This window comes from Anolis carolinensis, chromosome 6 (genome assembly GCF_035594765.1).
Source record: "Anolis carolinensis isolate JA03-04 chromosome 6, rAnoCar3.1.pri, whole genome shotgun sequence".
Taxonomy (NCBI): domain Eukaryota; kingdom Metazoa; phylum Chordata; class Lepidosauria; order Squamata; family Dactyloidae; genus Anolis; species Anolis carolinensis.
This window is the reverse complement of record NC_085846.1, coordinates 40,632,301-40,651,013: the sequence shown is the minus strand read 5'-3', so window position 1 is coordinate 40,651,013 and position 18,713 is coordinate 40,632,301. Positions and strand designations below refer to the sequence as shown.

The window sequence follows — 18,713 nt, the reverse complement described above, 5'->3', positions numbered from 1 at the left end:
AGATGCAGGCAAAAGGTCAGGAGAAAATGCTGCTGGAATATGGTCATGCAGCCCGGAAACTATACAACACTCCAGTAAGACATGTGTTTCATGTCCTACTTGAGAATTTCAAAAGCATCTTGCCTGGTCACTATAAGAAAGAATGAAAGATTAGTCATTCTGGATCTAGCTGAACAATTTTAAAATAGTCATGAGGACTAGTGGATTCTTTTAATTTATTTTGGACACATGTATGCTGAATTAAATGGTATGTTCTTGGAGTGAAGGATACTAAATTTTGAACTGCTCCAAGAAACATATGGAAAACAGCTCAACAACAAAGAGTGACAAGATTAAGTTTCAGTCTTCTCATGCAGGCTTTACCAGAGTACGGCCTGGAGCACAAATCTTCATCATGGTTGTAGATCTTCCACTGTCCTCCCCGTGCTTGGTCTCCCCTTTCGGCTGGCGTCAGAGTCCAATTCCCCAACCTGGAGCTTAAATACTGTGAAAGCTGGTCTCCCAGGGTGCGGCAGTTCCATCGCATGGTAATGGATTCTCGGTCGCACTCGTAGGTAGCTAGTGCATGGGCAGCTGTGCTGGTATTTGCAGACTTCCAGGAGACCCCCAAGCATTGCATAGTTCCAATGTTGAAAAGCCGATTTCGTGAAACCCATTTCCACTTCTGAGCTGGGAGACTGGTGTTGCAAATCCTGGCTATTTTCACCAGAGAGTCCTTTGCCTCCAAGCAGCCCTGCAGACCACTGCTATAGATGAGAAATACCCCGGGATCTGAGAAAACAAAAAAGCAGAGAGACTGGGTAGAATTAAAAAAGGACTTGCAGCCAAATCAGGAAGACCACCTAGTGACAACTCTTTGCTTTACTCTCTCAGAGTCCAGAAAAGTTACTTTGAGGCCATAACTCTCAGAATCCTCGAGCCGTGCAAGGTATCTAAACTGAATGAAACACTCCATCCAAAACAGACAGCAGGCACAATATGGGATATGGACTAAATTTAGAGATATATGGGTTTAGTAGCCACAGATCACTAGCAAAGTACTCAGTGAAAATCATGTGAATCAGACTGATGATGGCAAGGGAGCCAAAGTAAACAATAATCAATGTTCTGAAGGTGAATGATGAATTCATACAACAATTACCTTGCAGATTTTCTCCCAAACTCTGAACAAAGACAAACCCTAAGATTTTAACTAACCTTTTTAGCAAAATTCCTACCGGGGCCTCCAGATTCAGGCCTCAAACTGCTGCCATACTTACAGGCAGTGTTTTTGGCTCATAAGATGTGGCTTCTAGGCACCAATGTTTTTACAAGTTCACCACTGATGAGATCCCTTTCCTGAGCGGCTACAAAAGAGGCAAGTAAGAGGAGGAGTTGTCAGCTGCCCCCAAACAAAAGCAGGGAGGGTAATTTCTGGGAAGCAGCCACTTCCCCGAGATCCAAGATTTCCCCATTTTCCAGGCTATGTGGCTTTTAAAAACCGTAAGCTCTCCAAACCAGAAAGGACTCATGCTTATGACCCCAAAAAAGATCAGCTTACTCTAAAAACAAAGGGCTAAAGTTAGAAAATTATAGCTTGCAGGAGAGCTTAGAAAATTACAGTCACTGCAAGTTTTAGAACCTTTTTGCTGGAGGGGAAGGAAGGAGAAACAATACTCAACTACCTGAGGAGGGGACGGGACTTAGAAGTAACTTACTAGGAAGAGCAAAGTATTTAGAATTAATATCTGCTTTAAAATAAACAAAGACATAAATTGTAACATAAACTGCACTGTTTCTATTTTTATAGTAAAAGGGTATGTATATGCAGGTGACTTGCAGATTTTGTTCATTAGCATCAGCATTGTGAGTTTTTAAAAATAAATACAATTCAAAGTACCAAGATTAGAGTAATATTCTCCTTCCTTGCTGCTTCAAATAGCTTGGCTACGGCATATTGTAGTTTAAGCCTTCAGACTGTCTTCAAGCAAAGCCCTATCTACAGTACATGGTAACAGTCCAGCCAAGAGGCAATGCTGTCCTGGCCAAAGAACAGCAAATCAGTCAAGGCTAGGCATAAGCATTCCTCACCAGTGAGGTCACCTGGGCCTCCAGTGACAATGTTTGGAATCAAGAACAACTTCCAACTCTGGTGATTCAAGGGAAGGGTTACACCTTCTAGAATAAGATCATTAACCAATTTCTTGTTCTGAGGATTATTTAGCCAAGAGCACCTTTGACCTGCTGTGATTTATCCTAACATTTTCAGACTTTCACTTATACTATCATCACTTTCAGGTACTGGTCCAACAACATCTTTTTCAGATTTACATAGAAAGTTGGTTGTCATCTAAATATTGGTCCTTTTGAAGATTCCAAATTTTCAAATGGTTCCTCCCAGTATTTCCGTATACATCTTCAACAAATCAACACAAGGCCATCATGCAACCAAACAGCAGTCCCCAAAGTTGCCCTGTTAGCAATCCTGTTGCCAGGAACATAATTGTTGCATATGTATTCCAGGAGGCTATCAAAGTCAATGATAAGAGGTTGAGCAGGATCAACTAGCATTTCTCCTGTCACCTCATCAGAAATATATTTTAGTAGTATACCCAAGCCTAAAGCTGGACTCAAATGTTTTTAGATCAGTGATGGGTCATATGAACCACCCCCACTTGTTTTTAGAACCTTCAGCCCCATCAGAATCCCATTTTTCTCTGGCCAAAACCAGTTAATTCCCTTCCTTGAAGTCATCAGGAGTGACGATTCACCTTCCAAATAGTTTGAAGCTTCTACACCACTCTTTAATATCCCAAACACCAGTTTTTTAATACCAGAAACCAGCTTCTAGACAGTTTCCTTTTTGTTTCATCCAACACACATATTTTGGGGCAGTGTGTTTGGTTTCTAGAGAGTTCATGGGGAAGAAAATTGGCTCCCAAATTCATCTGCTATCTAACAAAAATGCTGCATAACCAAAATTGGCTGTTAAATCTGGCCATCATATTTTCAGTGATGTTGTCGAAGAAATGGGGACTTAGTGAATGGGCAGAAACTGTCAATAACTCTGGGTCCAGGGGGATTACCTTCCAGAGGACATTGCAGTAGGCATTCCCCCTCAATATTTTATTCAAACATCCCCTCAAAAATCAAAGGAGCTACTAGAGTTGCACACTAGAAGAAAATACAGGGAAAAGTTGTTGGCTTTGGACTGAGTGAAACTAGCCACAGATTCAATTTTATGCATGAAGTTAATTTTTAATTAGAATAAGTCCATCAGGCCAAAAAGGGATTTAAGACTGAGCAATCTTGATTAGAACATTAAAAAATGAACCTCTTTTCCTGTGTTCAGATTTGTACTCTAAAAACTGGATTATATGTTGTTATTACCTTATTCCAGTTCTATCCTTTCTGTTTTATATAATGAATGAGAGAGATTTGTAAGTAGAATCCACATATTTTTAAACATGGCAAATAAGAAAAGTGAGCAAAACGTTCAAAAGAGCTAATGTGGTATAGTGGTTTCAGTGTTGGACTAAATTTCTGGGATACCAGAGACTGAATCTTTACTCAGCCACAAAAACCTACTTGCTGACCCTGACAAGCCTGAGAAGAATACAATGGCAAACCTCCTTGGAATAAATCTTGCCAAGAAAACTCTATGATAGCATTGGCATAAGTTGGAATAGACATAAGAAGAGAAAGCAGATCATAAAGCAGGAATGGGAACCACATGGGCCTCCAGATATTCTTGGATTGTTGCTCCTAGCAGTTTTAGTCAGCATAGCCAATGGCGCAAGATGATGTTATTATACAATATCCTATCATTACTGATCCCACTCCCACCCCCAGGAATAAGACTGCAAGTAGATACCATCATTGTGCTGGCCCTAGCAAAACACCCATTGGGTAATTCAGACCAGTATTTGCAGCACCATGGAAAGCTCCAAGTGATGACCATGCTCCAACAAGTCTAAGTGGTGGAAGAGACTCTTTTACACAATAGTTCTCAACCTGGGGTCCCCAGATGTTTTTGGCCTACAACTCCCAGAAATCCCAGCCGGTTTACCGACTGTTAGGATTTCTGGGAGTTGAAGGCCAAAAACATCTGGGGATCCCAGCTTGAGAACCACTGCTTTTACACATCCAAATCAAAGAACTCCCTTTGAAGGCAGAGGTTGCAGTCTCTCCAATAAAAGGCCCTAATGGATAGCCTTTGGTTTGGAGGTTTTGGCCTCTCAGACTACCTTTTCTAGACTTGTTGATGGGCCAATCTAGAGATATGGGTCTCTGATGTGGAGATCAACCACCACTTAGAGATACACCTTGGAGAGTCTATAGGAGTCTGTTTGGGAATTCCTTATCCCATAAAACTTCAGATGAGGCCTAGCCATTAAGATGAGCAATGGATAATTTTCAACATATCTTTTGAGTCCTGCTGTTCTAGTAGGACATTCATGAAGTTCAGCCTGCTTTTCACAGATCTGATATTAGGAAATGAGACAATTAACCCCTTTTTCTCAAGCTGCTTTTGAAACTAAAATAATACTTATTAATGACTATTTCACCACTGATGGAAGTCTTCCCATAGTACCCTTTTATATTTTGATTGCAAACATCCAATAGAAAAAAACTAAATACTCTTTCAGACCTCCTCTGCAATCAGTTTCTCAACCTCTAACCCAAACTGAATGAATAACTAAGGGTGCTAGATCAAAAAACAGAGTGAACTTTTGTATCATGAAGTTAATGGGTGCTCCTTGTATCATGAGGTCATCAGTTCTACATCCCCATTAGATGGATAGGTGCTCTCTCCAGTTTTCACTCTGACAACCCTACAAACAACCCCTTCATAGGAGAAACCTGCCAGTGTGTAATTTGATGCTCACAGCTATTTAAGAGTTCTGAAATTACTGCTTCCACCATAGTCATTGCTGTACACTGGGCAGGCTTTCTAGATAGAAAACCTCAAGTTGTACTAAGGGTCAATCTGAGCTAAATTACCTTTGACTATTTCCCTCCTAGGACAAATCCAGTGCTCCAATTGGATGAAGCAGCCTTGCGCTGCACTAACATACACCCAAACAGGGCAAGCAAAATACAGAACAATTCCAAGCAAAACCAAAAGATGAGCAGTGTCCACAAGTCTAGATTAGTCAAGAATGGCTGCATTCTAGTAGTAATAGAGTTCTCCCTAGGGTTTCCAGGTTTAATAATGGATAGGGCTCTAATTCCTTTGGTCCCTAATTTCACCTGGAAATGGGAAATGGAGCACTGCACAAAAAGCTTCCTGGAAGGCCTGCTTTAGAGCCATAGATACTCAGTGTATGGAGTTGCACATGTCGATAAACTGATGCCAGATTAAGTAACTCCTTCCAAGTAGATGGGATGCAAGTGGGACACAAAGAGAAAGCAAAAACAGATAAAATACAGAAGAATGACATAAATATTGAAATCTTCAATATTATATCATCACCACCACCATCACCACCATCATCAAAAGCAATGATTTTACTGGACCACCTGCAAATCTCATGAAGGTAGAAACATCCATTAAGCATACAGAATATTAATCTGAGGGTTGTATAATGGTTATCTGATCTTGGAAGGAAAGCAAGATCAGTTATAGTTAATAGTTGGATGGGAGATCCTAATCTTTTATAGGTAGGCATTCTGAAGAAAGAATTGCCAAAATCACCTCGGGGTAATCCTTGCCACTGTTTTTAGGCCACTAACCTGTTCTACAGAACCATAATAGCCTATCATAATCCTTACAATGAAAGGCTCAGCACAAGAAACGTTGTTGTTCAATGTATGATAGCTAAGTATGACTCTCTCATTTCCACTGCTGTCAAAGTAACAGTATCAAGGTTTGTCAAATAATTTAGTACCTGAAACAAAGAAGCCCAAAGCAACATCTTGGGCTGTAAAAACTCAAAAAGAACAAATTAACTTTACTTTGTTTCAAATATTTAATTTTGTAGATTTTAGGAGGTTTGGCAGTGATTTTAGCATCCTTTCACTATTTAATCCTTAATCTGTACCTTTTAAAAACTTGTTTTTATATAATGATGGTATAAAACAATAATACTATGTCATGAAGTTACATCAAGTGACTGACAATTCATTCTCCTTCACAGGATACCTGAAATTGGCTACCTGCAGGGGCCTCCTCACTCTGCCGGAGCAGCAGCAAAAGAACAGAGAGAGAAACTCAGTTTAGATACTACAACTTTGGGACAAAAACCGAATGTCTTCCAAGGACAAAGGAATTCCTTTTTCACCTGGGCAAAGTTTTGCTGGCTATGAGTTTAGAAAGCAAGGTTTGAAGTTGTTGATTTATTTATTATAAAACATTAGTAACCTGGCCTGAAATTGTTTGGGTAAGCTAAATACGCACACACACAAATAAATAAACACTTAACAGTCTAAAAATGCTGACATCATGAAACATAATGTTGCAGTTTTTGCTACATAATTACCCTTTTCCCACTTTCTGTATTTCAAGGGAACGGCCCCAATCCCCAGTCTGTTTATAAAGTGTAGACATGATACCGCTTACTGTTCCTGCAGATCTTCAAACAGAACCCACTTATTTCCCAGCCTGAGTTCTTTTTTCCTTTGCACCCAGAATAAAAAAACATGCTTATTTTACAGGAAAGGTTGATCCTTTTAAGAGGCAAAAGAAAAGAAAAGAAAAGAAACTGTCTTCAGCCAAACTGATTGAAGAAAAACACGAAGCAGGCACCACTTTCTTGGATAACTATGCTGTAAAAGCAGCTCACTTCCCTCATTAAAGGCTCACAAGCTACAGGCCACCTAGCATACAATCACCTTGCCCAACAGGGTGGCCTCCAGATGTGTTAGATGACCATTCTCATCATCATCAGCCAGTGTTCATAATGACTAGAGATGATGAGAAATCTTCTCTGGAGGGTGCCAGATTGGAAGGTCTGGAATAGAATATTTCTACATAATGTTTTATGTACCTAACTGAGAAAAATACATGTATATTTGTCTGTAATGCAATAAAAACAAATTCCAGATGCAAAAAATATAGATTAAAAAGAATGAAGACATAACTGTTAAGAACAGCAGTAAAACCCAGTGTTGGTTAAAATTATTAATATCCAAAGGCCTAACACTATGGCAGGACACTGAGTGTTAATATCATTCACTTCATTCCTCTTAAAATATTTTAGTAACCCTAGTATTCTAACCACAAGCTATGCTAATCCAACAATACCTGAGAATTGGGGCCTCATTTCCCCCCTTTTTTACTAGAGAAGTGAACTGATGTCCAAAAAGGAATTTAACAGAACAGTGACTCTGGATCTATTGTGAATGCTTTCACAGCCAGAATCACTTGGGTGTTGTGTAGTTTCCGGGCTGTGTGGCCGTGTTCTAACAGCATTTTCTCCTGACATTTCACCTGCATGTGATCTTCTGACGATGCCAGCCATAAATACAGGCAAAATGTCAGGAGAAAATGCTGCTAGAACATGGTCATACAACCCGGAAACCACACAACACCCAAGTTACTCTGGATCTTTGTGAGTTCAAGCTAAGTGTATCAGAAACACAGAATCTTAATGTCAAAGAACCAGTTTTTTTTAAAAAAAAATTCTATAAAAGGACAAAAATATGGTATTGCAGCTGTAGTATTTGACAAAAGGCTCTATATTTTGCCCATTCTGTTCTATCCCTGGCTATTAATTCCACACTGGAGATATAAGTCACTTCTAGTACTGAAAAGACATGTTGGTAGAAGGAATAGTGATTTGGCTGCCTGAATGGGAGCTGACTCTTGTAGACCCAAAGGGGAAGAGATCTACAAAGGGTCCAGAATTATATTGGTGATAGCCTGCCTACCACTTGAGAGTCAGCATGGCAAAGTGGTCTGAGCATTGGACTGACTCTGGGGTCCAGGATGTGAATTCTTAGGCAGCCAAGGAAATCCACAGAGTGACTTTGGGCAAGTCATACTCTCCCAGCCTCAGAGGAAGATAGAGGTTCTGAACAAATCTTGCAAAAAAAAAAACCCTTACAATAGGGTTGCTTTTGGATTGCTTGAAAGCCAGGAATAACTTGAGAGCATACAACAACATGCCAGACTAAACAACTACCTGTTTATAAGCTGGTTGCATCCTGTGTTTACATGTTTTGCCATGACTTTGCACCCCGATCTTTCCAAAATGAGGCAATTCCAGGACATGGCAATTCCTAAATCCCATTGCTTCGGTTTCGACCAAGAGTTCCCTATGTTTCTCCAACTGTTTCTTGATTTACTTCTCGTCTTAAGTCACAATGAGGCTCTTTTAGAAAGTTATGGTGCTGTAGTGGCTTGTTTGTGAGTCTACTGGTCATAAAATATGCAGAAGCCTGAAGAAAAGCAGGATTTATAAAATATATTTTTCACTGTCTGCTACAAATCATCGACCCGTCCAGACACTAGAGAAATTCTGCCTATTTTGCCAAAAGAACAAGAGAAAAGTGCAATGCAACTATACTAGCAAAACAGCTCACCCTGGGAAACTGACAAAGTTCTTGGGATCAATCAATCTTTTCCATTCGCTTCAATCCTATTCCAGTTGCATTTGCCAAGCCTTTATCATTAATGGACAATTGGAGATACTGTGTGCCAGTGTGTTTTGGAACCTTGCTTGCTCTGAAAAGATCTCCTGGGTTAACGTGGTGTGTGGGTTTTATTATGGTTGGACACATCTGAAATGCCTTGGTTGGGGGTAACAAAGTGCAATATCAGCTGCAAGGGAATTTAAAATGCCAGACCTAAGAGAGAGCAATGACCCTTCCCTAGAGCATCCGTTCCAATGCAGCTGCATCTCTCTGGAAGGAGAATCTTTAAAATCCCAGAAAAAGTACATTCTGTTGTCAGTTTTGCTGAAGAGGTGGAGGAGAAGCCATTTTTTTTTCAAACCAGCAACTTTGGCTGGATCTACATTTCCCAATAATGCAGTTCAATTGCATTATATGGATCTATGCCACATGTGTCAAACTCAAGGCCTGTGGGTCGAATCCAGCCCGCCATGTCATTTTACGTGGCCCTCCAGATACTGGACTACAATTCATGTCTTCCTCCTTATATCATGACTAGAGCTGCTGGGAGTCGGGATATAATAGCATCTAGTAGAAGGATGCCGATCGTTCTGTCTACTCACGATAATGGGGTTTGAATTTAGATACACAGCCTGTGGATGTGATGCCTGGCTTTAAAATTCCCCAACCCCAAAGCCACAAGTCCTATTGGTCTGCAAGTCCCATACCCCAAAATACACAACTTCAAGATCTAGCTGCTTCCTTCCTGGGGAATCCTTGTTGGGAGGTGTTAGCTGGCCCTGATTGTTTCATGTTTGGAATTCCCTTGTCTTCTAAGTGTTGTTCTTTATTCGTTGTCCTGATTTTAGAGGTTTTTTTAAAAATACTGGTAGCCAGATTTTGTTCATTTTCATGGGCCTTGTTCTGTTGAACATCTGTATTAATGACTTAGATGAAGGGTTAGAAGGCATTGTCATTTTTTTTGTGCCTGTGATGGCCACAGGTACATATATCTTTCTGTTTAATTGCTATTAAAATGTTAAAAAAATAAATTTCCAGGGCGCTGAGTAATATTTTTTCTGGAAAGGGGGCGGTAGGCCAAATAAGTTTGGGAACCACTGCTTTATATCACTGTATCTGAGGTTAATTCTCTCATTATATTAAGAGTAATCCCAAAGAATTCCCCATACTTGCAACAAGAACAAACATGTATTCAGGAGAGTATTATAGGAGCACATGAAATTATCGACAATGTATGTGGATATATGTATAAACTTCTTAATTTTTGATCTTTATATTATCAATGTGTAATAGCCACTGTTTGTTCCTTTTGTTTAGAACCCAACATTGAAAAAGGATACATAAATACAAACTGTTGAAAGGGATGCAACATGTTTTTTTTTCATGAAAATGCAAAATTGTGAGTATTTAGATCAGATTTATAATTGTAAAGTCTCACTTATCCAACATTTGCTTAGCCAACGTTCTGGATTATCCAACACAGTCTGCCTCCCACTCAGATCCACAACTGTTTCTCTAGGCAGCAAGGACTGAATTTTTTACGGATTTAATTTCTGACAATGTTGTTACTGTAAGTTCATTTTATGCAATTCTATCTTTATTTGTAGTCAATTGGTTAGTAGCCAATGTTTTTGTAGTCAGTGTTTTCAATACATTGCAATGTTTTGCTGCTAAAATCGTAAATACAGTAATTACTACCATGTTTCCCCAAAAATAAGACAGTGTCTTATATTAATTTTTGCTCCCAAAGATGCACTAAGTCTTATTTTCAGAGATGTCTTATTTTTCCTGCATGCTTTGGTGTTCTGTTTGGCAGGCATGCTTCCAAACAAAAACTCTGCTAGGTCTTACTTTCAGGGGAGGCCTTATATTTAGCAATTCAGCAAAACCTCTGCTAGGTCTTAATAATAATAATAATAATAATAATAAAATAAAATAAACTTTATTTATATACCGCCCTATCTCCCAGAAGGGACTCAGGGCGGTTTACAGCAATAGTACAATCATACAGTACATAACAATATAAAAACACATTATTGCACAAAAATAAAAGTTACATTAAAATAACAATCAGTAAAATGTGTTGTCGAAGGCTTTCATGGCCGGGATCACAGGGTTGTTGTATGTTTTCCGGGCTGTATAGCCATGTTCTAGAAGTATTCTCTCCTGAACCTCTGAGGATGCCTGCCATAGATGTGGGCGAAACGTCGGGAGAGAATACTTCTCGAACATGGCCATACAGCCCGGAAAACATACAACAACCCCAGTCAGTAAAAGCACAGCCGCTTCCAATCGGGGGATGTCTTATTTTCGGGAAAACAGGGTACATAATGTTACCGTGTACTGAACTGCTTTTTCTCTCGATTTGTTGTAAAAACATAACGTTTTGGTTCTTAATTTGTAAAATCGTAATGTAATTTGATGTTTAATAGGCTTTTCCTTAATCTCTTCTTATTATCCAACATTTTCGCTTATCCAATGTTCTGCCGGGCTCGTTTATGTTGGATAAGTGAGACTCTACTTTATGTGGATATGTATACATGCTCTTTGTTAATTTAATATAACATTCACTTGAGGAAGACGTAGAGGTGGACTGGATGGCCTGTGAGGTCTCTTCCATCTCTATGTTTCTGTGAATCTAAGTCCCAGAGTTGGAAGACCAGAAGTTTGGTCTACACTGCCTATATCATCCAGACGTAGAGGTGGACTGGATGGCCTGTGAGGTCTCTTCCATCTCTATGTTTCTGTGATTCTAAGTCCCAGAGCTGGAAGACCAGAAGTTTGGTCTACACTGCCTATATCATCCAGACGTAGAGGTGGACTGGATGGCCTGTGAGGTTTCTTCCAACTGTATGTTTCTGTGATTCTAAGTCCCAGAGCTGGAAGACCAGAAGTTTGGTCTACACTGCCTATACCATCCAGACGTAGAGGTGGACTGGATGGCCTGTGAGGTCTCTTCCATCTCTATGTTTCTGTGATTCTAAGTCCCAGAGTTGGAAGACCAGAAGTTTGGTCTACACTGCCTATATCATCCAGACGTAGAGGTGGACTGGATGGCCCATAAGGTTTCTTCTAACTCTATGTTTCTGTGAATCTAAGTCCCAGAGTTGGAAGACCAGAAGTTTGGTCTACACTGCCTATATCATCCAGACGTAGAGGTGGACTGGATGGCCTGTGAGGTCTCTTCCATCTCTATGTTTCTGTGAATCTAAGTCCCAGAGTTGGAAGACCAGAAGTTTGGTCTACACTGCCTATATCATCCAGACGTAGAGGTGGACTGGATGGCCCGTGAGGTTTCTTCTAACTCTATGTTTCTGTGAATCTAAGTCCCAGAGTTGGAAGACCAGAAGTTTGGTCTACACTGCCTATATCATCCAGACGTAGAGGTGGACTGGATGGCCCGTGAGGTTTCTTCTAACTCTATGTTTCTGTGAATCTAAGTCCCAGAGTTGGAAGACCAGAAGTTTGGTCTACACTGCCTACATCATCCAGTTCAAACAGCGTGATATACTCTGCTCCATTTCACCAGCGAACTTTCCTCTCTTTCTCTCCCTCCTCCCTCTCCTTCTGCCATTCCAAGTCACATCTGGTTTCATTCAGGAGCCTCTTTTCCTTTCCAAAACTGAAGCACACCCCAAGTGCCCCTTTAACTGCCCCACAAAGGAAGAGAGGAGGGAAAGAAAGTTGGTGAAGTTGGTCTATGCAGCTCGGCCCTTCTTTGGTTAAATCAGGCATGGGCCAACTTGGGCCCTCCAGGTGTTTTGGACTCCAACTCCCACCATTCCTCACAGCATCAGGCCCTTTCCTTTTCCTCCTCAGCCGCTTAAGCGGCTGAGGGGGAAAAGGAAAGGGCCTGAGGCTGTGAGGAATGGTGGGAGTTGGAGTCCAAAACACCTGGAGGGCCCAAGTTGGCCCATGCCTGGAAACAAAGCAGTTGTACAAGCCCCTCCTTCAAACCCCAGACATTTGTACACAAACATGCCTCCTTCTTTCCTTCTTCAAGTTTACCTGAGGGAAGAGCGCAGAGTCCAACCTCGAGGGCCACAAGGATGCCCAAGGCGAGTCGGAAGAAAGTGGCGGGATCCATAGCGAGGGGGAAAAAAAACTCTTGAAGTTCCTCTGCTCCTTGCTTTTGAGGGGCTTCCTTCCCTCCTTGCTCCTGCCTGGGTTTGAGGTCTGGAAGTGTCGAGGGGAGAAAAGGACGAGAGAGGGAAAGCGTCCCCCCCTCCCTCCCCAAACCAAATGCAAAAAAAAGGCCCCTCCTCGCCTCCTTCCAAGGATTCAGACGCTGCGTCACGAAACCCCACCGGCTGCCCAGCCAGTTGTGGGCGGAAAAGGGAGAAAGGAGTTTGTGAGGAAGGGAGGGAGGTATTACAAAAAGAAAAAAAGGGGGGCGAGAAAGCTTGGAGAAGCTTCCTTGAAGGCTTCCCAAAGTGGAGGCGAACTTTTTTTTTTTTTGGCAGCTGGGTCTCCACTGAGAGGAATTGCAACACGTTGCAAAAGAGGAGGAGAAGGAGAGGGAAACTGAGGAGAACAGCGCTGCTCTTCTCACTGCCAAGCTCTTCTTTCTTTCTGTCCAGTTACTCTCTGGCTGCTTCCACACAGCTCAACAAAATCCCACCATGTTTGCTTTGAACTGGGATATATGACAGTAGGAACTCATGGCTCTTCCACACAGCCTTATATCCCAGAATATCAAAGCAGAAAATCTCCACAATATCTGCTTTGAACTGGGATATATGGAGTGTGGACTCATGGCCCTTCCACACAGCCTTATATCCCAGAATATCAAGGCAGAAAATCCCACAATATCTGCTTTGAACTGGGATATATGGAGTGTGGACTCAGGACCCTTCCACACAGCCTTATATCCCAGAATATCAAGGCAGAAAATCTCCACAATATCTGCTTTGAACTGGGATATATGGAGTGGGGACTCAGGACCCTTCCACACAGCCTTATATCCCAGAATATCAAGGCAGAAAATCTCCACAATATCTGCTTTGAACTGGGATATATGGAGTGTGGACTCATGGCCCTTCCACACAGCCTTATATCCCAGAATATCAAGGCAGAAAATCCCACCATGTCTGCATTGAACTGGGTTATCAGAGTCCACACTGCCATATATCCCAGTTCAAAGCAGATAATGTGGGATTTTATTCAGTTGTGTGGAAGGGGACTTGGAGAACCCAGTTCAAAGAAGATATGGTGGGATTTTCTGCCTTGATATTCTGGGTTATATAGCTGTGTGGATGGGCCCGCTTTCTCCTCTCCCCCCTCGTTGAAATCAATCACTCCCCACTCACTTAAAAATGCCACTTCTGTTATCCTCCCTCCCTTTTTTGTCTTTTCCTTCATTTACACTGGGATGCTACGTGTACAGAGACACATGTTGTGTCTTGTTGAAAGAGGCATTTCAGAAGAAAACGTCAACCCGAATCTCAACTTTTTCCCCACAACGCCTGACCGCAAAGTGTGCAGGATGTGGGATATTTTGACTTTTCATAAGATGGCAAAGGAGCCTTCGACATAGCCATATAACCCAGAATAGCAAGGCTGATCATTCACAATATTGGCTTTGAACTAGATTATGTGAGTCCACACTGCCATATAAGTCTGTTCAATGTGGATTTTATACAGCTGTGTGGAAGTGACCAAAGTGTTATTGATGCAATTCAGGCCCTTTCTACAGGTCCTTCCACACAGCCATATAGCCCAGAATATCAAGGCAGATAATCCATAATATTTGCTTTGAACTGGGTTATCTGAATCCACATTGCCAAAAATACAGTTCAATGTGGATTTTATACAGCTGTGTGGAAGGGGCCTAAGCTGCCATATAAAATCCACATTATCTGAACTAGATCATGTGCCCTTCTGCACATTGGACTGGATTTTATGTAGTGTGGACTCAGGGCCCATCCAGATAGTGTGATCGAGGTGACCACCCTCCCCCCCAGGACTTTGTAAAAGATAGTTCAAAAATCAAGACTTTATGTTCTATATTCCATATATTTATAGTAGAAGGTGATTGAGACCTTTTACTGGAGTTTACTGTGGATTATCCCTGCACTCTGAGGCAAGAGATAACAACTTCATGAATTGTAAAATCATGCTGCTAAAACTCCACTTTTATGAATTTCCATGCTGGGTTCTCCAGATGTTATGAACTTCGTTCTTATCAAATATTTTCAATTGTTTATATCATTCATGATTCCCCCTTATGCAATGTAACTCACTTTTATGGATTCTCCCTTATTTCCATGAAATCTATCTATCTGCCTATATGTATTTGTACTCTTTGGGATCCCCGGAAAATATGTATTTTTCCCAGCAGGGTTTATATTCCAACTTTATTTTATTTTTCATTTTATTTCATATAATTGCCAAGTCATGAAATCAAATAGGAAATATTTTGAACTCAACCTGAACCCCAGAACCTGTCCCATTTTCTATGACCCAGGCTTCCCTTCCCAAAAACAAAAGGATAATCTGCCACCGCTTAACCCAATCAAATTCAGATTGCAGGGACAATATAGGGCTTGAGTCGCCGAATTCGGAGTATTGTCCTAAAGGTGATTCGCCCCCAAGGCAAACATTGTCATATCTCATCCAAAGGAAATTCCAGGACACCTCAGGAAGGCGCCCTGCGGAGCCTGTCAATTATGGCTCATCACCACCCATCACTACTTCCACCCCTGACACCCCAAGGCATATCTAAAATCTGTATACGTGACAGAAACCCGGACATTCCTTGATTGCTGCCATTAATCCCTTTAGAAATCGGCCTGGCAGGAATTAATCCGATCTTTTCTGCCCTGTCAATTCATTGTTCCAATAACTCCCGCCTTCTCCTTCCTGATTGGTTCGAGTAGAGACAAAAAGCAGCTCCCTATTGGGCCAACAGAGCAAGGCGGGAAATTCAAGGGGCTGTCAGACTGAAATTTTGTATAAATATGGCTTTATTTTGATAATATGGTACCCTAGTAGACTGAATGATCACTACTAGAGTCCTTTTCAGCTGAATCGCTCAATAAAGACTCCTTGGCGGAATTTTCCTTCAACTTTGGCGGACCTTCTTCATTTCGGCTTCAGGTTGTATTGCGGCTCATATTTTCCTATTGGCTCCGCCAAGGTCCGTTCTCTCAGGACCAGATCGGGTCTCTCCTTAAGGGCCCGATCCCCTAAAACGCGGTCGACAACAATAGTACCTTTATCCCAGGAGCTTCCACAGCAAATAAGAGGGTGGCCAGACACCGTTCCCTGTCAACTCGGAAGCAATTGCTACAATAGCCGAAAAACTTTCAAACCAGGAACAGAATGTCATCATTATTGTAATTAGTCAGACCTTGTTGTATGGCCATCTGTGCAGACAGGTTTCAGGGTGTACTTGTGCCAGGAAACAACAAGATGATGTTGCCGGGTTATACATGTTGGTTCCTCTTGGGTGTATGCTGATAACATGGATACAGTTTAGTAAATGGCAAAAACGTACTACCTGCTGCTGGGACATGGATGTGCTGGAGAGGAATGTAAATAGTGAGAGCCAAGGTCATGCAGGTGGCTAATAGAAACAGCCATGTATGACCCTACTGTCCCATGCCACAAGTACACAACCAAATCTGTCTGGATAGATAGCTGGGCAGCAAGACTCTAAAAAGTTCAATAATGACAAAGTTCTGTTCCTGGTTTGAAAGTGTGTGTTTCTGTTTATGCAGTGCTGACTTGGGCAGAAGTGGTCCTACCCCATTAGGTTATTTGTGTGACAGATACTGTGGAGGGCATAGTTTTTCTGACCAGGACAAAGAACGGAACTTTTGCAGAGATACAGATAACTGCATATCCATATATCCGCATCTCAGGGATTTTTAAAAAAAAGCTGCAAAGGTTTCCGGTGGAAGTCCGGCAGCGGCCATCTTGAGAGCCTCTACATCTTGGTACAAAGCAGGAAGTCTGGACAACGGAGGCAGACATCCCAGAACTAAGAGGTCTGTATGTGGACCTCTTCTGAAGTCCTGTTTTTGTTTTTGTTTTGTTTTTTTGCCCCTGTTTAAAGCCTGTGATTTAGTGCTGTCTGGAAGTGCCCTCAGATAACCCAGTTCAAAACAAGATATTGTGGGATTTTCTGCCTTGATATTCTGGGTTATATGGCTGTGTGGAAGGGCCCTGGGTTATCTGAGTTCACACTACCATATAATCCAGTTCAATGTGGATTTTATACAGCTGTGTGGAAGGGGCCAAAGTATTATCGATGCAATGCAGGCCCTTTCTACGCTGCCATATAAAATCCACATTGAACTGGATAATGGGCCCTTCCACACAGCCATATAACACAGACTAACAAGGCAGATAAACCACAATAATATCTGCTTTTAATTTGGTTATCAAGTTCACACCTTTTCAAGGATTACACTACGTAACATGATATTTGTTCCTGGGTTATAAATGTCATTTCCTAATTGGTTCTATCATAAAAACATGGAGAAAGGCTATTAAACTTCAAAAACTTTTGTTTTGCAGCACATTTTGCTCTAGTTTTCCCTTTAATATCTCATTGAATCTCAAACAATTCAACATAGTTTGTGGCAGCCACCAAAATGAAGTTTCTAGAGTATAACAATGATTTTCAAAGTAAGTACAGTAGAGTCTCACTTATCCAAGCTAAACGGGCCGGCAGAAGCTTGGATAATAAGGAGGGATTAAGGAAGCGAATATCTTGGATAATAAGGAGGGATTAAGGAAAAGCCTATTAAACATCAAATTAGGTTATGATTTTACAAATTAAGCACCAAAACATTATGTTTTACAACAAATTTGACAGAAAAAGCAGTTCAATACGCAATAATGTTATGTTGTAATTACTGTATTTACGAATTTAGCACCAAAATATCACAATACTGTATATTGAAAACATTGTCTACAAAAATGGCTTGGATAATTCAGAAACTTGGAAAAGTGAGGCTTGGATAAGTGAGACTCTACTGTACCACACAATTAAACAAGAAATAAGACTTTCAAACCAGGAACAGATTTTTTCCCCCCAAATTTTGTTACATAATGTTATCAAGAGGCCGGTGTCATGCTTCAAGTCCTAATTGTGCCATATAAAAATCTGACAGATTAGATCCGCCTATCTTGAAGCAGTTCTGAGATGTAGAAAATTATCTGTTTTTCTATTTAGGCTGAGGATGTTGTACAACATATATTGATACCAAAGCAGGACCATCCATTATCTGTTCAAGGATTATTAGTACTAGTATTACCATAGTTGTTCAAGGTATTAGTATTCCTTCCAAAGGCTACAGTTATCTAATTGTCCCATAATATGGAGCAATGCTAGTTGTTACATGCATGAGATAAGCTATTACTAATGAAATGCCTCTGGTCTCAAGTTCTGCCAAGGTGGTTAATAATGTTTAGTGGTGAGAAAGGAAATAACGGGATTTTAAAAAGTGTGTTAACCAGATTGAACTCCACGCTTCTAAGGCTTGTTCGTGTGTGCATTCGGTGAATCGAAGTCTGGCATTCAGAGGCAGACAAGATAGTAGATCAGCAGAATAATATGTGAGTTGTTATTACTTTTTCCAACAAAATGCCACCATGGACCCCAAGCCTTTCCAAGCATACTGGAGGTGTCAATATACATGGAAGAATTCCCAGGAATGTGTGTGTGTGTGTGTGTGTGTGTGTGTATGGTATATCTAAGAACAGCATGCAGGAGGATGTAGAAGGAATCAACTGCTTGTGATAAAGTATTAAATCGAAACATTTACCTGATGGTAAAAACTATTTTGCAGTGAAATACACTGCTTGGGAGTGTGATGGAGTCTCCTTCTCTGGAAGTTTTAAAGCAGAGGCTGGATGGCCATTTATCGGGAGTGCTTATATTGTGTTTTCCTGCATTGCAGGGAATTGGACTGGATGATCCTTGTGGTTTCTTCCAATTCTATTATTCCCTCTACTCAAATCTGACATTGTACATTTGCTCTGTTCTTCTAAAGTTGGGAATTAAACTAAAGGTTCAGGGAAATACAGGGTTGTGGGAGGGTGAAGAAAAGGCTGTAACACTGTATATTTTTAAGGACGCAGGCCAGCCAAAGTGCACAGGCATTGACTCCCTTTCCTTAACAGAGGATGGTGACAGGTACCGCAAT

At 41.1% G+C, this 18,713-nt stretch overlaps 1 protein-coding gene across 1 annotated transcript in view; it reads right to left on the bottom strand.

Annotated features, from left to right (window-relative positions):
• The window catches only part of mrc2 (mannose receptor C type 2), a 73,988-nt gene extending 61,007 nt beyond the window's left edge, over positions 1–12,981 (bottom strand). The window contains exons 1-2 of the mRNA XM_062958212.1: positions 12,565–12,981; positions 364–771 (exon numbers count right to left, since the gene is read on the bottom strand). Coding sequence (XP_062814282.1) covers positions 364–771; positions 12,565–12,643 — 487 coding nt within the window. The 5' untranslated portion in view covers positions 12,644–12,981. The remainder of the gene's footprint in view (positions 1–363; positions 772–12,564) is intronic.
• Between the last annotated feature and the right edge of the window lie 5,732 nt (positions 12,982–18,713).